This window comes from Bufo gargarizans, chromosome 10 (genome assembly GCF_014858855.1).
Source record: "Bufo gargarizans isolate SCDJY-AF-19 chromosome 10, ASM1485885v1, whole genome shotgun sequence".
Lineage (NCBI taxonomy): Eukaryota > Metazoa > Chordata > Amphibia > Anura > Bufonidae > Bufo > Bufo gargarizans.
Genome location: NC_058089.1, coordinates 128,335 through 143,889, shown reverse-complemented (window position 1 = coordinate 143,889; position 15,555 = coordinate 128,335). Strand labels below are relative to the sequence as shown.

General features: G+C 50.3%; 1 protein-coding gene across 1 annotated transcript in view; it reads left to right on the top strand.

Annotated features, from left to right (window-relative positions):
* The window catches only part of ZNF143 (zinc finger protein 143), a 49,025-nt gene that overhangs the window by 16,133 nt on the left and 17,337 nt on the right, over positions 1–15,555 (top strand). Inside the window, exons 2-8 of the mRNA XM_044269831.1 lie at positions 8,314–8,430; positions 10,863–10,955; positions 11,034–11,111; positions 11,378–11,452; positions 11,541–11,737; positions 14,701–14,775; positions 14,868–14,987. Of these exons, the coding sequence (XP_044125766.1) occupies positions 8,314–8,430; positions 10,863–10,955; positions 11,034–11,111; positions 11,378–11,452; positions 11,541–11,737; positions 14,701–14,775; positions 14,868–14,987 (755 nt within the window). The remainder of the gene's footprint in view (positions 1–8,313; positions 8,431–10,862; positions 10,956–11,033; positions 11,112–11,377; positions 11,453–11,540; positions 11,738–14,700; positions 14,776–14,867; positions 14,988–15,555) is intronic.

Here is a 15,555-nt window from a genome sequence, read left to right as displayed (position 1 = left end):
CCGAACAGTCTCCCAGGCTCAAAAGGTAAAGCGCAGAGGTTGGTCTTTGAGGCAACATCTCCTGCCCATAGCTTGAGCCACAAGGTTCTTCTTATCGAATTTGAGAGAGCCATATCTTTAGCTAGAAATCTCAGCGAATCCACTGGAAAGTCGCACAAAAACTCAGCGGCCATTTTAAGGGACGGCAGTTGAAGAAGCAGGTCTTCTCTGGAGACTCCGTCCTCGATGTCCCTTCCTAGATGACTTAGCCAGATTCTGATTGCATTCTTACTTGGCCACGTTATCTGCTTTTCTGTCCATCGGGTCCCTCAGCAACGCGGAGTCATCTGCAGGAAAGAAGGACCTTTTAGCCAGCCTTGTTACCGCCGGATCAACTCTGGCAGGGACTTCCCAGCTTGAGGACTCAGAGGAGTCGATCTTAGGCTACATTCACACGTCAGTATTTTTCTATATCCCGATTTTCGGTCAGTTTTTTGCGGATCCGTTGTTCCTGAAAATGTTTCCGTATGTCATCCGTTTTTTGCGGATCCGCAAAAAAACGGAAACATGTATAAATTTCAATAATCAAATAAAGTTGTTTGGAATTCATTGAAAAAAAATTGAAAAAAAAAATGTATGTGTTTCCAGGAACGGATTCCGCAAAAAACGGATGACATACGGAATGACATCCGAATGTCTTCCGTTTTTTGCGGATCCATTGACTTTGTATTGTACCAGGATCTGAATTTTGCGGAAAAGAATAGGACATGTTTTATATTTAAACGGACATGCGGAACGGAACAACTGAAACGTGCTGTCCGATTATTTATTTATTTATTTTTTTATTTTATTTTTTTTTTTCCAGGACCCATTGAAAATGAATGGGTCCAGATCTGGTCCAGATCTGGTCCTGATCTGTTCCGCAAAAAACGGAACAGATCAGGAAAGAAAAAACGGACGTGTGAATGGACCCTTATAAACAGAGCGGAATCTTGAGCCAGGATCCATCTTTTTCAGGGGACATTTACATTCCTTCTGGAATATGGAGTCCAGCACTGGATGGCTTGGGAGGACTGAAGCTTTTTTCTTTGGAAAATAGAAGAGACTCTCCTTGTCCTGTGCAGCGACAGGGTCTTCCTTAGTCTCCATTATTCCCTTTACTTCTTTGATTAAGCGATTCGCATTCTTCCTATCAAAAAGGAAATTTTCCTCCATTTTAGAGACTTCCCAATCGGAGTCTGAATATTCGCTCTCAGCCGGCAGAGACTCGTCAGAGGATGAGGAGACAGGATCGCGCTTTCTCTTTTTGGCCTTCTGTTTCTGCTTTGTCAGAAAGGACTTAAAGAGGCTCATTAGCCTTCTGGACTCTGCGTCAGACTCGACCTCCGGCTGAGTACAGGAAGAGCAGATATTGGACCGCGAATCCTCAGGTAAGGGCTGAATACAAGAAATGCAGCGGGACTGCTTCCTCCTAGACCTCTTGGATCCAGACGATCTATGAGAATGGACGGAATCCGCCGCCGTACAGTTGTCACAGTAGTCCTCTCGCTGCTCATCAGGTAGGGGCTGCTCACATGACAGGCAATATCTGTGTCTGTGCTTCTTAGACTTCTTTCTCCCTGAACCAGGAAGCCCAGACATCTGGAACAGACAAACAGACCTACAATGAGCAGAACAGCAAGGAGATCTAGTCAGAAGGGCCCCAGCTGACACAATGAGCAGAACAGCAAGGAGATCTAGTCAGAAGGGCCCCAGCTGACACAATGAGCAGAACAGCAAGGAGATCTAGTCAGAAGGGCCCCAGCTGACACAATGAGCAGAACAGCAAGGAGATCTAGTCAGAAGGGCCCCAGCTGACACAATGAGCAGAACAGCAAGGAGATCTAGTCAGAAGGGCCCCAGCTGACACAATGAGCAGAACAGCAAGGAGATCTAGTCAGAAGGGCCCCAGCTGACACAATGAGCAGAACAGCAAGGAGATCTAGTCAGAAGGGCCCCAGCTGACACAATGAGCAGAACAGCAAGGAGATCTAGTCATAAGGGCCCCAGCTGACACAATACCTTACTCTCACAGGAGCTCGGCTGCCAGGCACTTATGGCAGCTTGCTCCAGCCTGCATCCACCTTAAATATTCGAATCTGGCGCCCTGGACGCCGCCTGGTGACGTCAGCCGCTCCGGCGGCTTCCCATTGGCCCCAGAGGGCGCGCTGACTGATGACGTCAGACGCTGCCCGAACCCGGAAGTGCGGCATGGGGCGGCATCCGATCCAAGGAGCGGCATGCTGGGGATGACAGCGTCGGGCGCACATGCGTGAATCATCGGCAGGGAAGCGGCTTAGCAGACCGCAATGGAGAACCTCCTGCCGGAGCGCACATCGTGGATGCAGCATAGTGCCAGCGCCAAGGACACACCCGTGGCACTGCTGGACACTTGGCCTGGAGCCTGGGACACACCCCACGGCATAGGTGGCCGATCTTCACCACACCAGACAGGTGGGCAGATTCCTCAGGAATGAGGACATAAAAAAAATACAAGGGGCAGTTGCATTCACCAGACCTTATAGGTGACTGATTATGTGATTGACTAATTGTTTGATTGTTTAAATCTAGGTGGGCGGTCAACGTTAACCCATTCTGTGCTGCCGAGGACGATAAGGGAAATATATATACAGCGTGTGTGTGACATCACCAGGATATATATATATACAGCGCGTGTGTGTGACATCACCAGGATATATATATATATATATATACAGCGTGTGTGTGACATCACCAGGATATATATATACAGCGCGTGTGTGTGACATCACCAGGATATATATATATACAGCGCGTGTGTGACATCATCAGGATATATATATACAGCGCGTGTGTGTGACATCACCAGGATATATATATATATACAGCGCGTGTGTGTGACATCACCAGGATATATATATATATATATATATATACAGCGCGTGTGTGTGACATCACCAGGATATATATATATATATACAGCGTGTGTGTGACATCACCAGGATATATATATATACAGCGCGTGTGTGACATCATCAGGATATATATATACAGCGCGTGTGTGTGACATCACCAGGATATATATATATATATATATATATATATATATATATATATATACAGCGCGTGTGTGTGACATCACCAGGATATATATATATACAGCGCGTGTGTGACATCATCAGGATATATATATATATATATATATATATACAGCGCGTGTGTGTGTGACATCACCAGGATATATATATATATATACAGCGCGTGTGTGACATCATCAGGATATATATATATATATATATATATATATATATATACAGCGCGTGTGTGTGTGACATCATCAGGATATATATATATATATATATATATATATATACAGCGTGTGTGTGACATCATCAGGATATATATATATACAGCGCGTGTGTGTGACATCATCAGGATATATATAGTGCGTGTGTATGACATCACCAGGATATATATATATATATATATATATATATATATATATATATATATATATATATATACACATATACAGCGTGTGTGTGACATCACCAGGATATATATACAGCGCATGTGTGACATCACCAGGATATATATATATACAGCGCGTGTGTGTGACATCACCAGGATATATATATATATATATATATACAGTCATGTGAAAAAATTAGGACACCCTTTGAAAGCATGTGGTTTTTTGTAACATTTTTAATAAAAGGTTATTTCATCTCCGTTTCAACAATACAGAGAGATTAAAGTAATCCAACTAAACAAAGAAAACTGAAGAAAAGTCTTTTCAAGATCTTCTGTAAATGTCATTCTACAAAAATGCCTATTCTAACTGAGGAAAAAGATAGGACACCCTCACATGTATTCCCTCTTAAATTGGCTCAGATCTCACACAGGTATATCACACCAGGTGCACATAATTAGTAGATCGTTACTCTGCATGTTGAATGAGGCTTGCCCTATTTAAACCTCAGACATTTAGTTTGGTGTGCTCCTGACTGTTGAAGTGAGAGTGAGCACCATGGTGAGAGCAAAAGAGCTGTCAGAGGACTTCAGAAAAAAGATTGTAGCAGCCTATGAGTCTGGGAAGGGATTTAAAAAGATCTCAAAAGATTTTGAAATCAGCCATTCCACTGTCCGGAAGATAGTCTACAAGTGGAGGGCTTTCAAAACAACTGCCAACATGCCCAGGACTGGTCGCCCCAGCAAGTTCACCCCAAGAGCAGACCGCAAGATGCTAAAAGAGGTCTCCAAAAACCCTAAAGTGTCATCTCGAGAACTACAGCAGGCTCTGGCTACTGTTGATGTAGAAGTACATGCCTCTACAATCAGAAAGAGACTGCACAAGTTTAACTTGCATGGGAGGTGTGCAAGGAGGAAACCTTTGCTTTCCAAGAGAAACATCGAGGCCAGACTGACATTTGCCAGAGATAAAGTTGACAAAGACCAGGACTTCTGGAATAATGTTCTTTGGACAGATGAGTCCAAAATTGAATTATTTGGACACAACAGCAGAGGACATGTTTGGCGTAAACCAAACACAGCATTCCAAGAAAAGAACCTCATACCAACTGTGAAGCATGGAGGTGGAAGTGTCATGGTTTGGGGCTGCTTTGCTGCAGCAGGACCTGGTCAGCTCACCATCATAGAATCCACGATGAATTCTACTGTGTATCAGAAGGTGCTTGAAGAACATGTGAGACCATCAGTTAGAAAATTAAAGCTGAAGCGGAACTGGACCATGCAACATGACAATGACCCAAAACATACTAGTAAATCAACCAAAGATTGGCTGAAAAAGAAGAAATGGAGAGTCCTGGAATGGCCAAGTCAAAGTCCAGATTTGAATCCCATTGAGATGCTGTGGGGTGACTTGAAAAGGGCTGTACGTGCAAGAAACCCCTCAAACATCTCACAGCTGAAAAAGTTCTGCATTGAGGAGTGGGGTAAAATTTCCTCAGACCGATGTCGAAGACTGGTAGATGGCTACAAGAACCGTCTCACTGCAGTTATTTCAGCCAAAGGAGGTAACACTCGCTATTAGGGGCAAGGGTGTCCTATCTTTTTCCTCAGTTAGAATAGGCATTTTTGTAGAATGACATTTACAGAAGATCTTGAAAAGACTTTTCTTCAGTTTTCTTTGTTTAGTCGGATTACTTTAATCTCTCTGTATTGTTGAAACGGAGATGAAATAACCTTTTATTAAAAATGTTACAAAAAACCACATGCTTTCAAAGGGTGTCCTAATTTTTTCACATGACTGTATATATACAGCGTGTGTGTGACATCACCAGGATATATATATATACACAGCGTGTGTGTGACATCACCAGGATATATATATACAGCGCGTGTGTGTGACATCACCAGGATATATATATATATATATATATATATATACAGCGTGTGTGTGACATCACCAGGATATATATATATATACATACACAGCGTGTGTGTGACATCACCAGGATATATATATATACAGCGTGTGTGTGACATCACCAGGATATATATATACAGCGCGTGTGTGTGACATCACCAGGATATATATATATATATATATATATATATACAGCGTGTGTGTGACATCACCAGGATATATATATATACAGCGCGTGTGTGTGACATCACCAGGATATATATATATATACAGCGCGTGTGTGTGACATCACCAGGATATAGAAACATAGAATGTGTCGGCAGATAAGACCCATGTGGCCCATCTAGTCTGCCCCATATACTGAATACTATGGATAGCCCCGGCCCTATCTTATATGAAGGATGGCCTTATGCCTATCCCATGCATGCTTAACCTCCTCCACTGTATTTGCAGCTACCACTTCTGCAGGAAGGCTATTCCATGCATCCACTACTCTCTCAGTAAAGTAATACTTCCTTATTTATATATATATATATATATACACAGCGCGTGTGTGTGACATCACCAGGATATATTTATACAGTGCGTGTGTGTCATCACCAGGATATATATAGTGCGTGTGTGACATCACCAGGGTGTATGCAGCGTGTGTGTATATAGCCTGGTGATGTCACACACACTATATACACCCGGTCTATAATACTATGTGATGTCACACACGCACTGTGTATAACCTGGTGATATATACAGCGTGTGTGACATCGCCAGGGTATATACAGCGTGTGTGACATCGCCAGGGTATATACAGCGTGTGTGACATCGCCAGGGTATATACAGTAGGGTTGTCACGATACTAAAATGTGATTGGTTTCGATACCATGCAAGAAAAAATAAAACGCCAAAAAAGCCGCGTGCTTTCCGCATTTTATGGAACGTCCGGCCCAGGAACAGTCCGATCCTATATTTTTTGGGGGAGAAGGTAAAAAAAAAAAAAAAGGTGAATCGCGGTTTTTTTTTCTTTGTTGTTTTTTTTTTTTTTTTTTTTTCCTTTTTACAAGGTTCACCGCATAGATTATTATTAATTTTTTTTTTTATTTTTTTTTTAAATAGTTCACACTTTTTGGGACCTGGTGATTATGTTTATTTATTCATATATTTTATATGTAAAATTGGGAAAGGGGGATACTTCTACTTAATATTATAATTGTCCTATTCCCCCTGATGGAGCTCTGTTGTGGTGACTAGGACCTCGCACTGTTCCTGCTGCCCTGGGATCTGTGCACACAGCAGGGAGCGGACCATGGCTGCCATGGTAACCGATCGGAGCCCCAGGATTACACTGCTGCCACTGCCACCAATGGATGTCCCCTGTGCTGCTGGGAGCCCCGCGCACCATGTTCTCTGATACTAGGCTGCGCAGTAGAGCAGCTTGGTATCGGTAGAAGGCAAATCCCGGTATTGTATCGATTGGGTATTGATAATTCGATACCTGAGACAACCCTAATATACAGTGTGTGGCTCTGATACTAATGACATAAAGATGGCGGCTATATCGTAGCTGAGGCGGTTCCGATCATGGAGGAGGCCATGGTCCATTGCGGCCCAGGCTGGCTTATGGCCCCTGTGACATCACGCAAGCTGTTTGTATGGCCCCCCACTTGTGCGTGAGCCCCTTCCTGTGCTCTCTGTGTCAAGGATCACGGGGGGATTCACACTTGGCAGACCTCTTTCAGAAATCCTGTGTAGCCCCCTTTAGATTAATGGAACTGGTTTTTGATCCCAGAAATTTCTGACTATCCTGTAAATTGCGCAGCTGATGGTGGTGAGACAGACGCAGAAGATCCCGGGCTTCACCCCACTAACGGAACAATACATTATAACAGTAGAATTGCGCTAATCCGGCATGCTGCAGACGACGCGGCCTGTGTGAATGCTGCCCTAAGAGGTCCCATGTCACCGAACAGGGATCAGCAGCCTCTGTCTCTCCCCGAAACTACAACTCCCAGAATCCTCTTCTCACTTCTGTAGGATATAAGTACATATGCACGCTGGAAGTTGTAGTCTGCTGTAGGATGTTACCTGTTTGGCTTTCCCTCCCAGTACGGATACAATAGCGCCCCCTCCGACACTCGCTCCATAGTCTTTGGGGGGATTTATCACGGACGGTGGCGGGTTTTTTCCCTGACACTTTCTGCAAAAATATGCAGCTTTTTTCATTTTTATATTGCTTTTGCCATATTTTTAATAGGCGGGGCATAACGGGAAGGTGTGGCCTCTACAGTCCCACAGGTTTATTATAGTGACCGCCAGAAATTGGTGTAAATTCTGGTACCCATCTACACCGCTCATAGCGGCCCGAAATTTACAGAGGCGCATCTTGTAAATTAGCAAATGTATGAAATGCCAGTCTTGGTAAATCTGCCCTCAACATTTCTCACCATGTTCAAAATCTCTGCTTGAAGTCAGTGAATAAGACTATTCTTATTTCAATCCAGAGGCTGAGAACCTACCCGACCTAGTCCTGCTGAGGGTTTGTTACAGTGTGTCCATTAGGCAATATCTATGAGCTGAAATCCACACTGAAACATTGTAGCAAACAGCACCTATGTTTTGGTGTTCAGCTTGCAGTGGATTGTGGACACTGATGCACAGTGACAGACCCTCAGCTGGGCCAGAATACAGTTTACTGAACGCCTGAGAGAAATCTGCGTTACCAGATGAATACACCAGGATAGCCATGTCTGTACAGGAGGACTGCGCTAGTGAATGCCTACTTTGACATTTGCACCTGGAGCTTTCCGAAGTGTGCCCTTCATCTTACAATACTGTGCCCCTCAGTGGCGGTCAGCCAAACGCGGGCCTCAAGGAGAAAGTGGCGAGAGCCGATGAGACGGCGGTAATGACTGGACGTTCCTGTTTCTCTGCAGGTAAAGCCATGCTGCTGGCTCAGATAAACCGCGACTCCCAGGGAATGACGGAGTTTGCCGGAGGCGGCGACGGCGGCCATGTCACTCTGTGCCTGACCGAGGCCGTGGCTGGTGACGGTAAGTTTATTCCCGCTGTACTCGGGGGTTTACCTCCAATCACAGTCTGTCAGGATTAGGGGAGAGCTCTTCACCTGTGGGGGGCTGTCTCCGCTGCTGAAGACGCTCCTCCTGACGCTTTATTAATGGGGCCAGACATCTCGGCCCCCCGACAGTCTCCTGCCTGCGGCGCAAGCGCTACTGTAGCAGCGATTGTGCGTGCATCTCTACACTTTCAGATAGCGGCACATGGACAGTTGCAGGGCCCTTCTGAGATGTGAGGTTGTTGGGGTGGCCGAGATGTCCTGCCCTGTCCTTCTCGGGGGAAGGGGAAGAGTTCTTGTTGATGGGATGAATCAATTAGTCTGAACTGATTTTCTCATCACAGAATGAAACTAATAGGAAAGACCGATCCTCGAAATAACCAACTGATCCCCCCCCCCCCCCCCACTAACCTCAGATATTCTGCCCCCAAGAGAAGTGACTGAGTGGTGGCTCCGGGTGTCATCTGCGATACCCCCCGCTCCGGGAGTGGCGCCAGGTGTCATCTGCGATACCCCCCGCTCCGGGAGTGGCGCCAGGTTCGCTATACCCCCCGCGCCGGAGTGGCGCCAGGTGTCATCTGCGATACCCCCGCTCCGGGAGTGGCGCCAGGTGTCATCTGCGATACCCCCCGCTTCCGGGAGTGGCGCCAGGTGTCATCTGCGATACCCCCCGCTCCGGGAGTGGCGCCAGGTGTCATCTGCGATACCCCCCCGCTCCGGGAGTGGCGCCAGGTGTCATCTGCGATACCCCCCGCTCCGGGAGTGGCGCCAGGTGTCATCTGCGATACCCCCCGCTCCGGGAGTGGCGCCAGGTGTCATCTGCGATACCCCCCGCTCCGGGAGTGGCGCCAGGTGTCATCTGCGATACCCCCCGCTCCGGGAGTGGCGCCAGGTGTCATCTGCGATACCCCCGCTCCGGGAGTGGCGCCAGGTGTCATCTGCGATACCCCCCGCTCCGGGGAGGCGCAGGGTGTCATCTGCCGATATCCCCTATTGCGCAGGTGTCATCTGCGATACCCCCCGCTCCGGGAGTGGCGCCATGTGTCATCTGCGATACCCCCCGCCTCCCGGGAGTGGCGCCAGGTGCATCTGCGATACCCCCCGCTCCGGGAGTGGCGCCAGGTGTCATCTGCGATAACCCCCGCTCGGGAGTGGCGCCAGGTGTCATCTGCGATACACCCCGATCCGGGAGTGGCGCCAGGTGTCATCTGCGATACCCCCCGCTCCGGGAGTGGCGCCAGGTGTCATCTGCGATACCCCCCGCTCCGGGAGTGGCGCCAGGTGTCATCTGCGATACCCCCCGCTCCGGGAGTGGCGCCAGGTGTCATCTGCGATACCCCCCGCTACGGGAGTGGCGCCAGGTGTCATCTGCGATACCCCCCGCTCCGGGAGTGGCGCCAGGTGTCATCTGCGATACCCCCCGCTCCGGGAGTGGCGCCAGGTGTAATCTGCGATACCCCCCGCTCCGGGAGGTGGCGCCAGGTGTCATCTGCGACTACCCCCCGCTCCGGGAGTGGCGCCAGGGTCATCTGCGATACCCCCCGCTCCGGGAGTGGCGCCAGGTGTCATCTGCGATACCCCCCGCTCCGGGAGTGGCGCCAGGTGTCATCTGCGATACCCCCCGCTCCGGGAGTGGCGCCAGGTGTCATCTGCGATACCCCCCGCTCCGGGAGTGGGCGCCATGTGTCATCTGCGATACCCCCCCGCTCCGGAGTGGCCGCCAGGTGTCATCTGCGATACCCCCCGCTCCGGGAGTGGCGCAGGTGTCATCTGCGATACCCCCCGCTCCGGGAGTGGCGCCAGGTGTCATCTGCGATACCCCGCTCGGGGGCAGGTATCTCGCTACCCCCGCTCCGGGAGTGGCGCCAGGTGTCATCTGCGATACCCCCCGCTCCGGGAGTGGCGCCAGGTGTCATCTGCGATACCCCCCCGCTCCGGGAGTGGCGCCAGGTGTCATCTGCGATACCCCCGCTCCGGGAGTGGCGCCAGGGTGTCATCTGCGATACCCCCCGCTCCGGGAGTGGCGCCAGGTGTCATCTGCGATACCCCCCGCTCCGGGAGTGGCGCCAGGTGTCATCTGCGATACCCCCCGCTCCGGGAGTGGCGCCAGGTGTCATCTGCGATACCCCCCGCTCCGGGAGTGGCGGCTCCGGGTGTCATCTGGGATACCCCCGCTCTGGGAGTGGCACCGGGTGAAATGTTCTGTCTGCCCCAAGAAATCCGACATGTCCTCTCCCCTCACTGTCCTGTGTCTGGCTGTAGGACAGCTGGCTGCAGCAGAAGCCTCCCTCTCCGCCCTGGATAATGTAACCCCGCCCTGAATAATGTAACCCTGCCCCTCGAGTAAGCCCCGCCCCTTCCACCAGTCATTGATCCTTAGTGATGATCTGTATTGTAATACTTGTGCAGATGGGGAGAGCATGGACACCATGGAGGGTGTGAGCTTACAAGCAGTGACCCTGGCGGACGGCTCCACAGCGTATATACAGCACAACGCAAAAGGTACCAGTGCAGCCGCTTTGTGCGCACAGCCGGCTCTGCTGAGTGGACAGTCGCCTACTAATGATTTCTTCTCTGTAGATGATAAACTCATGGAAGGACAAGTGATTCAGCTGGAGGACGGCTCCGCGGCTTATGTCCAGCATGTCCCTAAAAGTGGTAAGTGTCGCCCATGACTGTAGAGATCAGTGGATGCGCCCCCCGCCGGTCTCCTCTACTGCACCAGTAATGGTTCCCAATCACCGTATGTCCAAGGAGTGTGTGGCGTAGTGACGCTTGTTATGGCCATTAGATGATCTAGTGATGTGTGCAGTCATAACCCGTCGTATCCTTTCCTGGACTGCCCCCTTTAAGGCCCTATTCACAAAGCGCAGCCTTATGACACAGCGCAAACTGCACCAGAAATGATGCTTGTCTCCTCGTAGACTCTCTCCGCCTGGAGGATGGGCAGGCCGTGCAGCTGGAGGACGGGACCACCGCCTACATCCATCACTCCAAAGGTAAAGGCGGAGTGCTGCTTTATGATTGAGATCCATATGCACCCATGTAGCTGGTCCCACTGACCCCCTTACGTGTCCTCTCTCTCAGATTCCTATGACCAGAGCTCAGTGCAGGCCGTGCAGCTAGAAGATGGCACGACGGCGTACATCCACCATGCCGTCCAGGTCCCGCAGCCGGACACCATCCTCGCTATTCAGGCCGACGGCACGGTGGCTGGACTGCACACAGCGGAGGCCACCATTGACCCGGACACCATTAGCGCTCTGGAGCAGTATGCAGCCAAGGTATAGGTGAGATGATGTGAGGGGAGGTTCACACTGAGGTTTCTGGAGGAGGGTTCGAAGCAGATTTTCCTGCAGGATTTGAAATGAATCGGAAATATGAAAGAAGGAAAATCGGTCTCAAAACCTCCCCAAAAAACAGTGTGAATCAACCCTAAGGGTTCGGCTACATGGCGACATTCCTTGTGATGTATTTCAGTGGCGTCGCCATGTGACATGCTGAGACTGCCGCATGCAACACCATCGAAATCAGTTACCGTATTTTTCACCCTATAAGACGCATCGGCCCATAGGGTTATAGAGGAGGACCATAAGAAAAAATATTTACCATTACACCTCAGATCAGACCCCAATCAGACCTCAGATAAGAGCCCCATGCCTCTCACCAGCCCCCATTATCAGCCTCTATGCCTCTCATCAGCCCCCATTATCAGCCTCTCACCAGCCCCCATTATCAGCCCCCATGCCTCTCACCAGCCCCCATTATCAGCCCCCATGCCTCTCACCAGCCCCCATTATCAGCCCCCATGCCTCTCACCAGCCCCCATTATCAGCCTCTATGCCTCTCACCAGCCCCCATTATCAGCCTCTATGCCTCTCACCAGCCCCCATTATCAGCCCCCATGCCTCTCACCAGCCCCCATTATCAGCCCCCATGCCTCTCACCAGCCCCCATTATCAGCCCCCATGCCTCTCACCAGCCCCCATTATCAGCCTCTATGCCTCTCACCAGCCCCCATTATCAGCCTCTATGCCTCTCACCAGCCCCCATTATCAGCCCCCATGCCTCTCACCAGCCCCCATTATCAGCCCCCATGCCTCTCACCAGCCCCCATTATCAGCCTCTATGCCTCTCACCAGCCCCCATTATCAGCCCCCATGCCTCTCACCAGCCCCCATTATCAGCCTCTATGCCTCTCATCAGCTCCCATTATCAGCCTCTATGCCTCTCACCAGCCCCCATTATCAGCCTCTATGCCTCTCACCAGCCCCCATTATCAGCCTCTATGCCTCTCACCAGCCCCCATTATCAGCCTCAATGCCTCTCACCAGCCCCCATTATCAGCCTCTAATGCCTCTCACCAGCCCCCATTATCAGCCTCTATGCCCATTATCAGCCCCCATGCCTCTCACCAGCCCCCATTATCAGCCTCTATGCCTCTCATCAGCCCCCATTATCAGCCTCTCACCAGCCCCCTTATCAGCCCCCATGCCTCTCACCAGCCCCCATTTCAGCCTCAATGCCTCTCACCAGCCCCCATTATCAGCCTCTATGCCTCTCACCAGCCCCCATTATCAGCCTCTATGCCTCTCACCAGCCCCCATTATCAGCCTCTATGCCTCTCACCAGCCCCCATTATCAGCCTCTATGCCTCTCACCAGCCCCCATTATCAGCCTCTATGCTCACCGCCCCATTATCAGCCTCTAGCCTCTCATCAGCTCCCCATTATCAGCCTCTATGCCTCTTATCAGCCCCCATTATCAGCCCCTATGCCTCTTATCAGCCTCTATGCCTCTTATCAGCCCCCATTATCAGCCTCTATGCCTCTTATCAGCTCCCATTATCAGCCTCTATGCCTCTTATCAGCCCCCATTATCAGCCCCTATGCCTCTCACCAGCCCCCCATTATCAGCCCCCATTATCAGCCTCTATGCCTCTTATCAGCCCCCATTATCAGCCTCTATGCCTCTTATCAGCCCCTATGCCTCTCACCAGCCCCCCATTATCAGCCCCTATGCCTCTCACCAGCCCCCATTATCAGCCTCTATGCCTCTTATCAGCCCCCATTATCAGCCTCTATGCCTCTCATCAGCCCCCATTATCAGCCTCTCATCAGCCCCCATTATCAGCCCCTATGCCTCTCACCAGCCCCCCATTATCAGCCCCTATGCCTCTCACCAGCCCCCCATTATCAGCCCCTATGCCTCTCATCAGCCCCCATTATCAGCCTCTCACCAGCCCCCATTATCAGCCCCTATGCCTCTTATCAGCCCCCATTATCAGCCCCTATGCCTCTCACCAGCCCCCCATTATCAGCCCCTATGCCTCTCACCAGCCCCCCATTATCAGCCCCTATGCCTCTCACCAGCCCCCATTATCAGCCTCTATGCCTCTTATCAGCCCCCATTATCAGCCTCTATGCCTCTTATCAGCCCCCATTATCAGCCTCTATGCCTCTCATCAGCCCCCATTATCAGCCTCTCATCAGCCCCCATTATCAGCCCCTATGCCTCTCACCAGCCCCCATTATCAGCCCCTATGCCTCTCACCAGCCCCCCATTATCAGCCCCTATGCCTCTCACCAGCCCCCCATTATCAGCCCCTATGCCTCTCATCAGCCCCCATTATCAGCCTCTCACCAGCCCCCATTATCAGCCCCTATGCCTCTTATCAGCCCCCATTATCAGCCCCTATGCCTCTCACCAGCCCCCCATTATCAGCCCCTATGCCTCTCACCAGCCCCCATTATCAGCCTCTATGCCTCTCATCAGCCCCCATTATCAGCCTCTCATCAGCCCCCATTATCAGCCCCTATGCCTCTCATCAGCCCCCATTATCAGCCCCTATGCCTCTCACCAGCCCCCATTATCAGCCCCTATGCCTCTCACCAGCCCCCCATTATCAGCCCCTATGCCTCTCACCAGCCCCCCATTATCAGCCTCTATGCCTCTTATCAGCCCCCATTATCAACACTCCTCTCCTGCTCCTGGACGCCGCCTGCCATCTGCCTTCACCGCTCTCTGGTACTAATGAGCGCTTCCATAATAGACGTGCTCATTCATATCGATCCATAAGGTGCACGGGCTTTTCCAACCACCACCACCACTTTTAGGGGGAAAAATGCCTCTTATGGGGTGAAAAATATGGTATATGAAATGTCGCTGTGTAGCTACCCCCGAAACGTGTCAGCCTCCCCCGGCACTACACAGTACAGCAGCCAGGGCCGTGTTTTCTGTACTTCAGGTTTCTATTGAGGGAAGCGACAGTGTGAGCAGCAGCGCGCTGATCGGCGAGTCCGAGCAGGAGAAGAAAATGCAGGTGGGGTCCGCGTTCTCTGCCCCTGTGTCACTGACATCTGGGGTGTTTGGTATTTTAGGTAAATTTATTTATTTATATTTTTTACTTTGCAGATTGTTTTACAAGGACACGGGCCCCGCGTGACGGTCAAAGCGCCACAGACCAACGAGAAGGCATTTCGCTGTGAGTATGAGGGTTGTGGCAAGCTCTACACGACAGCTCATCACCTGAAGGTAAGAGGCCGCGCCGCCTGCTGGTTATTGCCGCTACCTTTGTCATGGCTTCTAAACTGCCTTTACCACTTGGGGCCTCATGCACACAGGCATCAGATGCGGACCCGTTAATTTCATCAGCGGGGCTGCACACTGCACATCCGTATGTCCGTGCTGAAGTCCTGCAAAGATAGAGAACATGTCCTATACTTGTCTGTTTCGCGGATAAGGAGGACATTTCTTTAGAATGGAAAAGTAAAATGGCGACTTTGTTTGAGGCTTAAAGGGCATTTTTATTTAACCCATAGCGAAATTTCCGTTTGTGTTTTCATTTTTTACCCCCTGCCTTCCTAGAGCCATAACTTTTTATTTTTCCTTTCACATAGTCATATGAGGACTTTTTGCGGGACAAGTTGGCCCCGTATAATTCTGCATACAGCGTAGTGGGAGGCTGGGAAACTGGGGTGGAATTGGAAAAGAATTCTGCCACAGTTTTCTGGTTTGTTTTTACGGCGTTCCCTTCATTCTCCAGGTCGGTACGATTACAGCGATGCCACATTATATCGTTTTTCTTGTGTTCCAATACTTT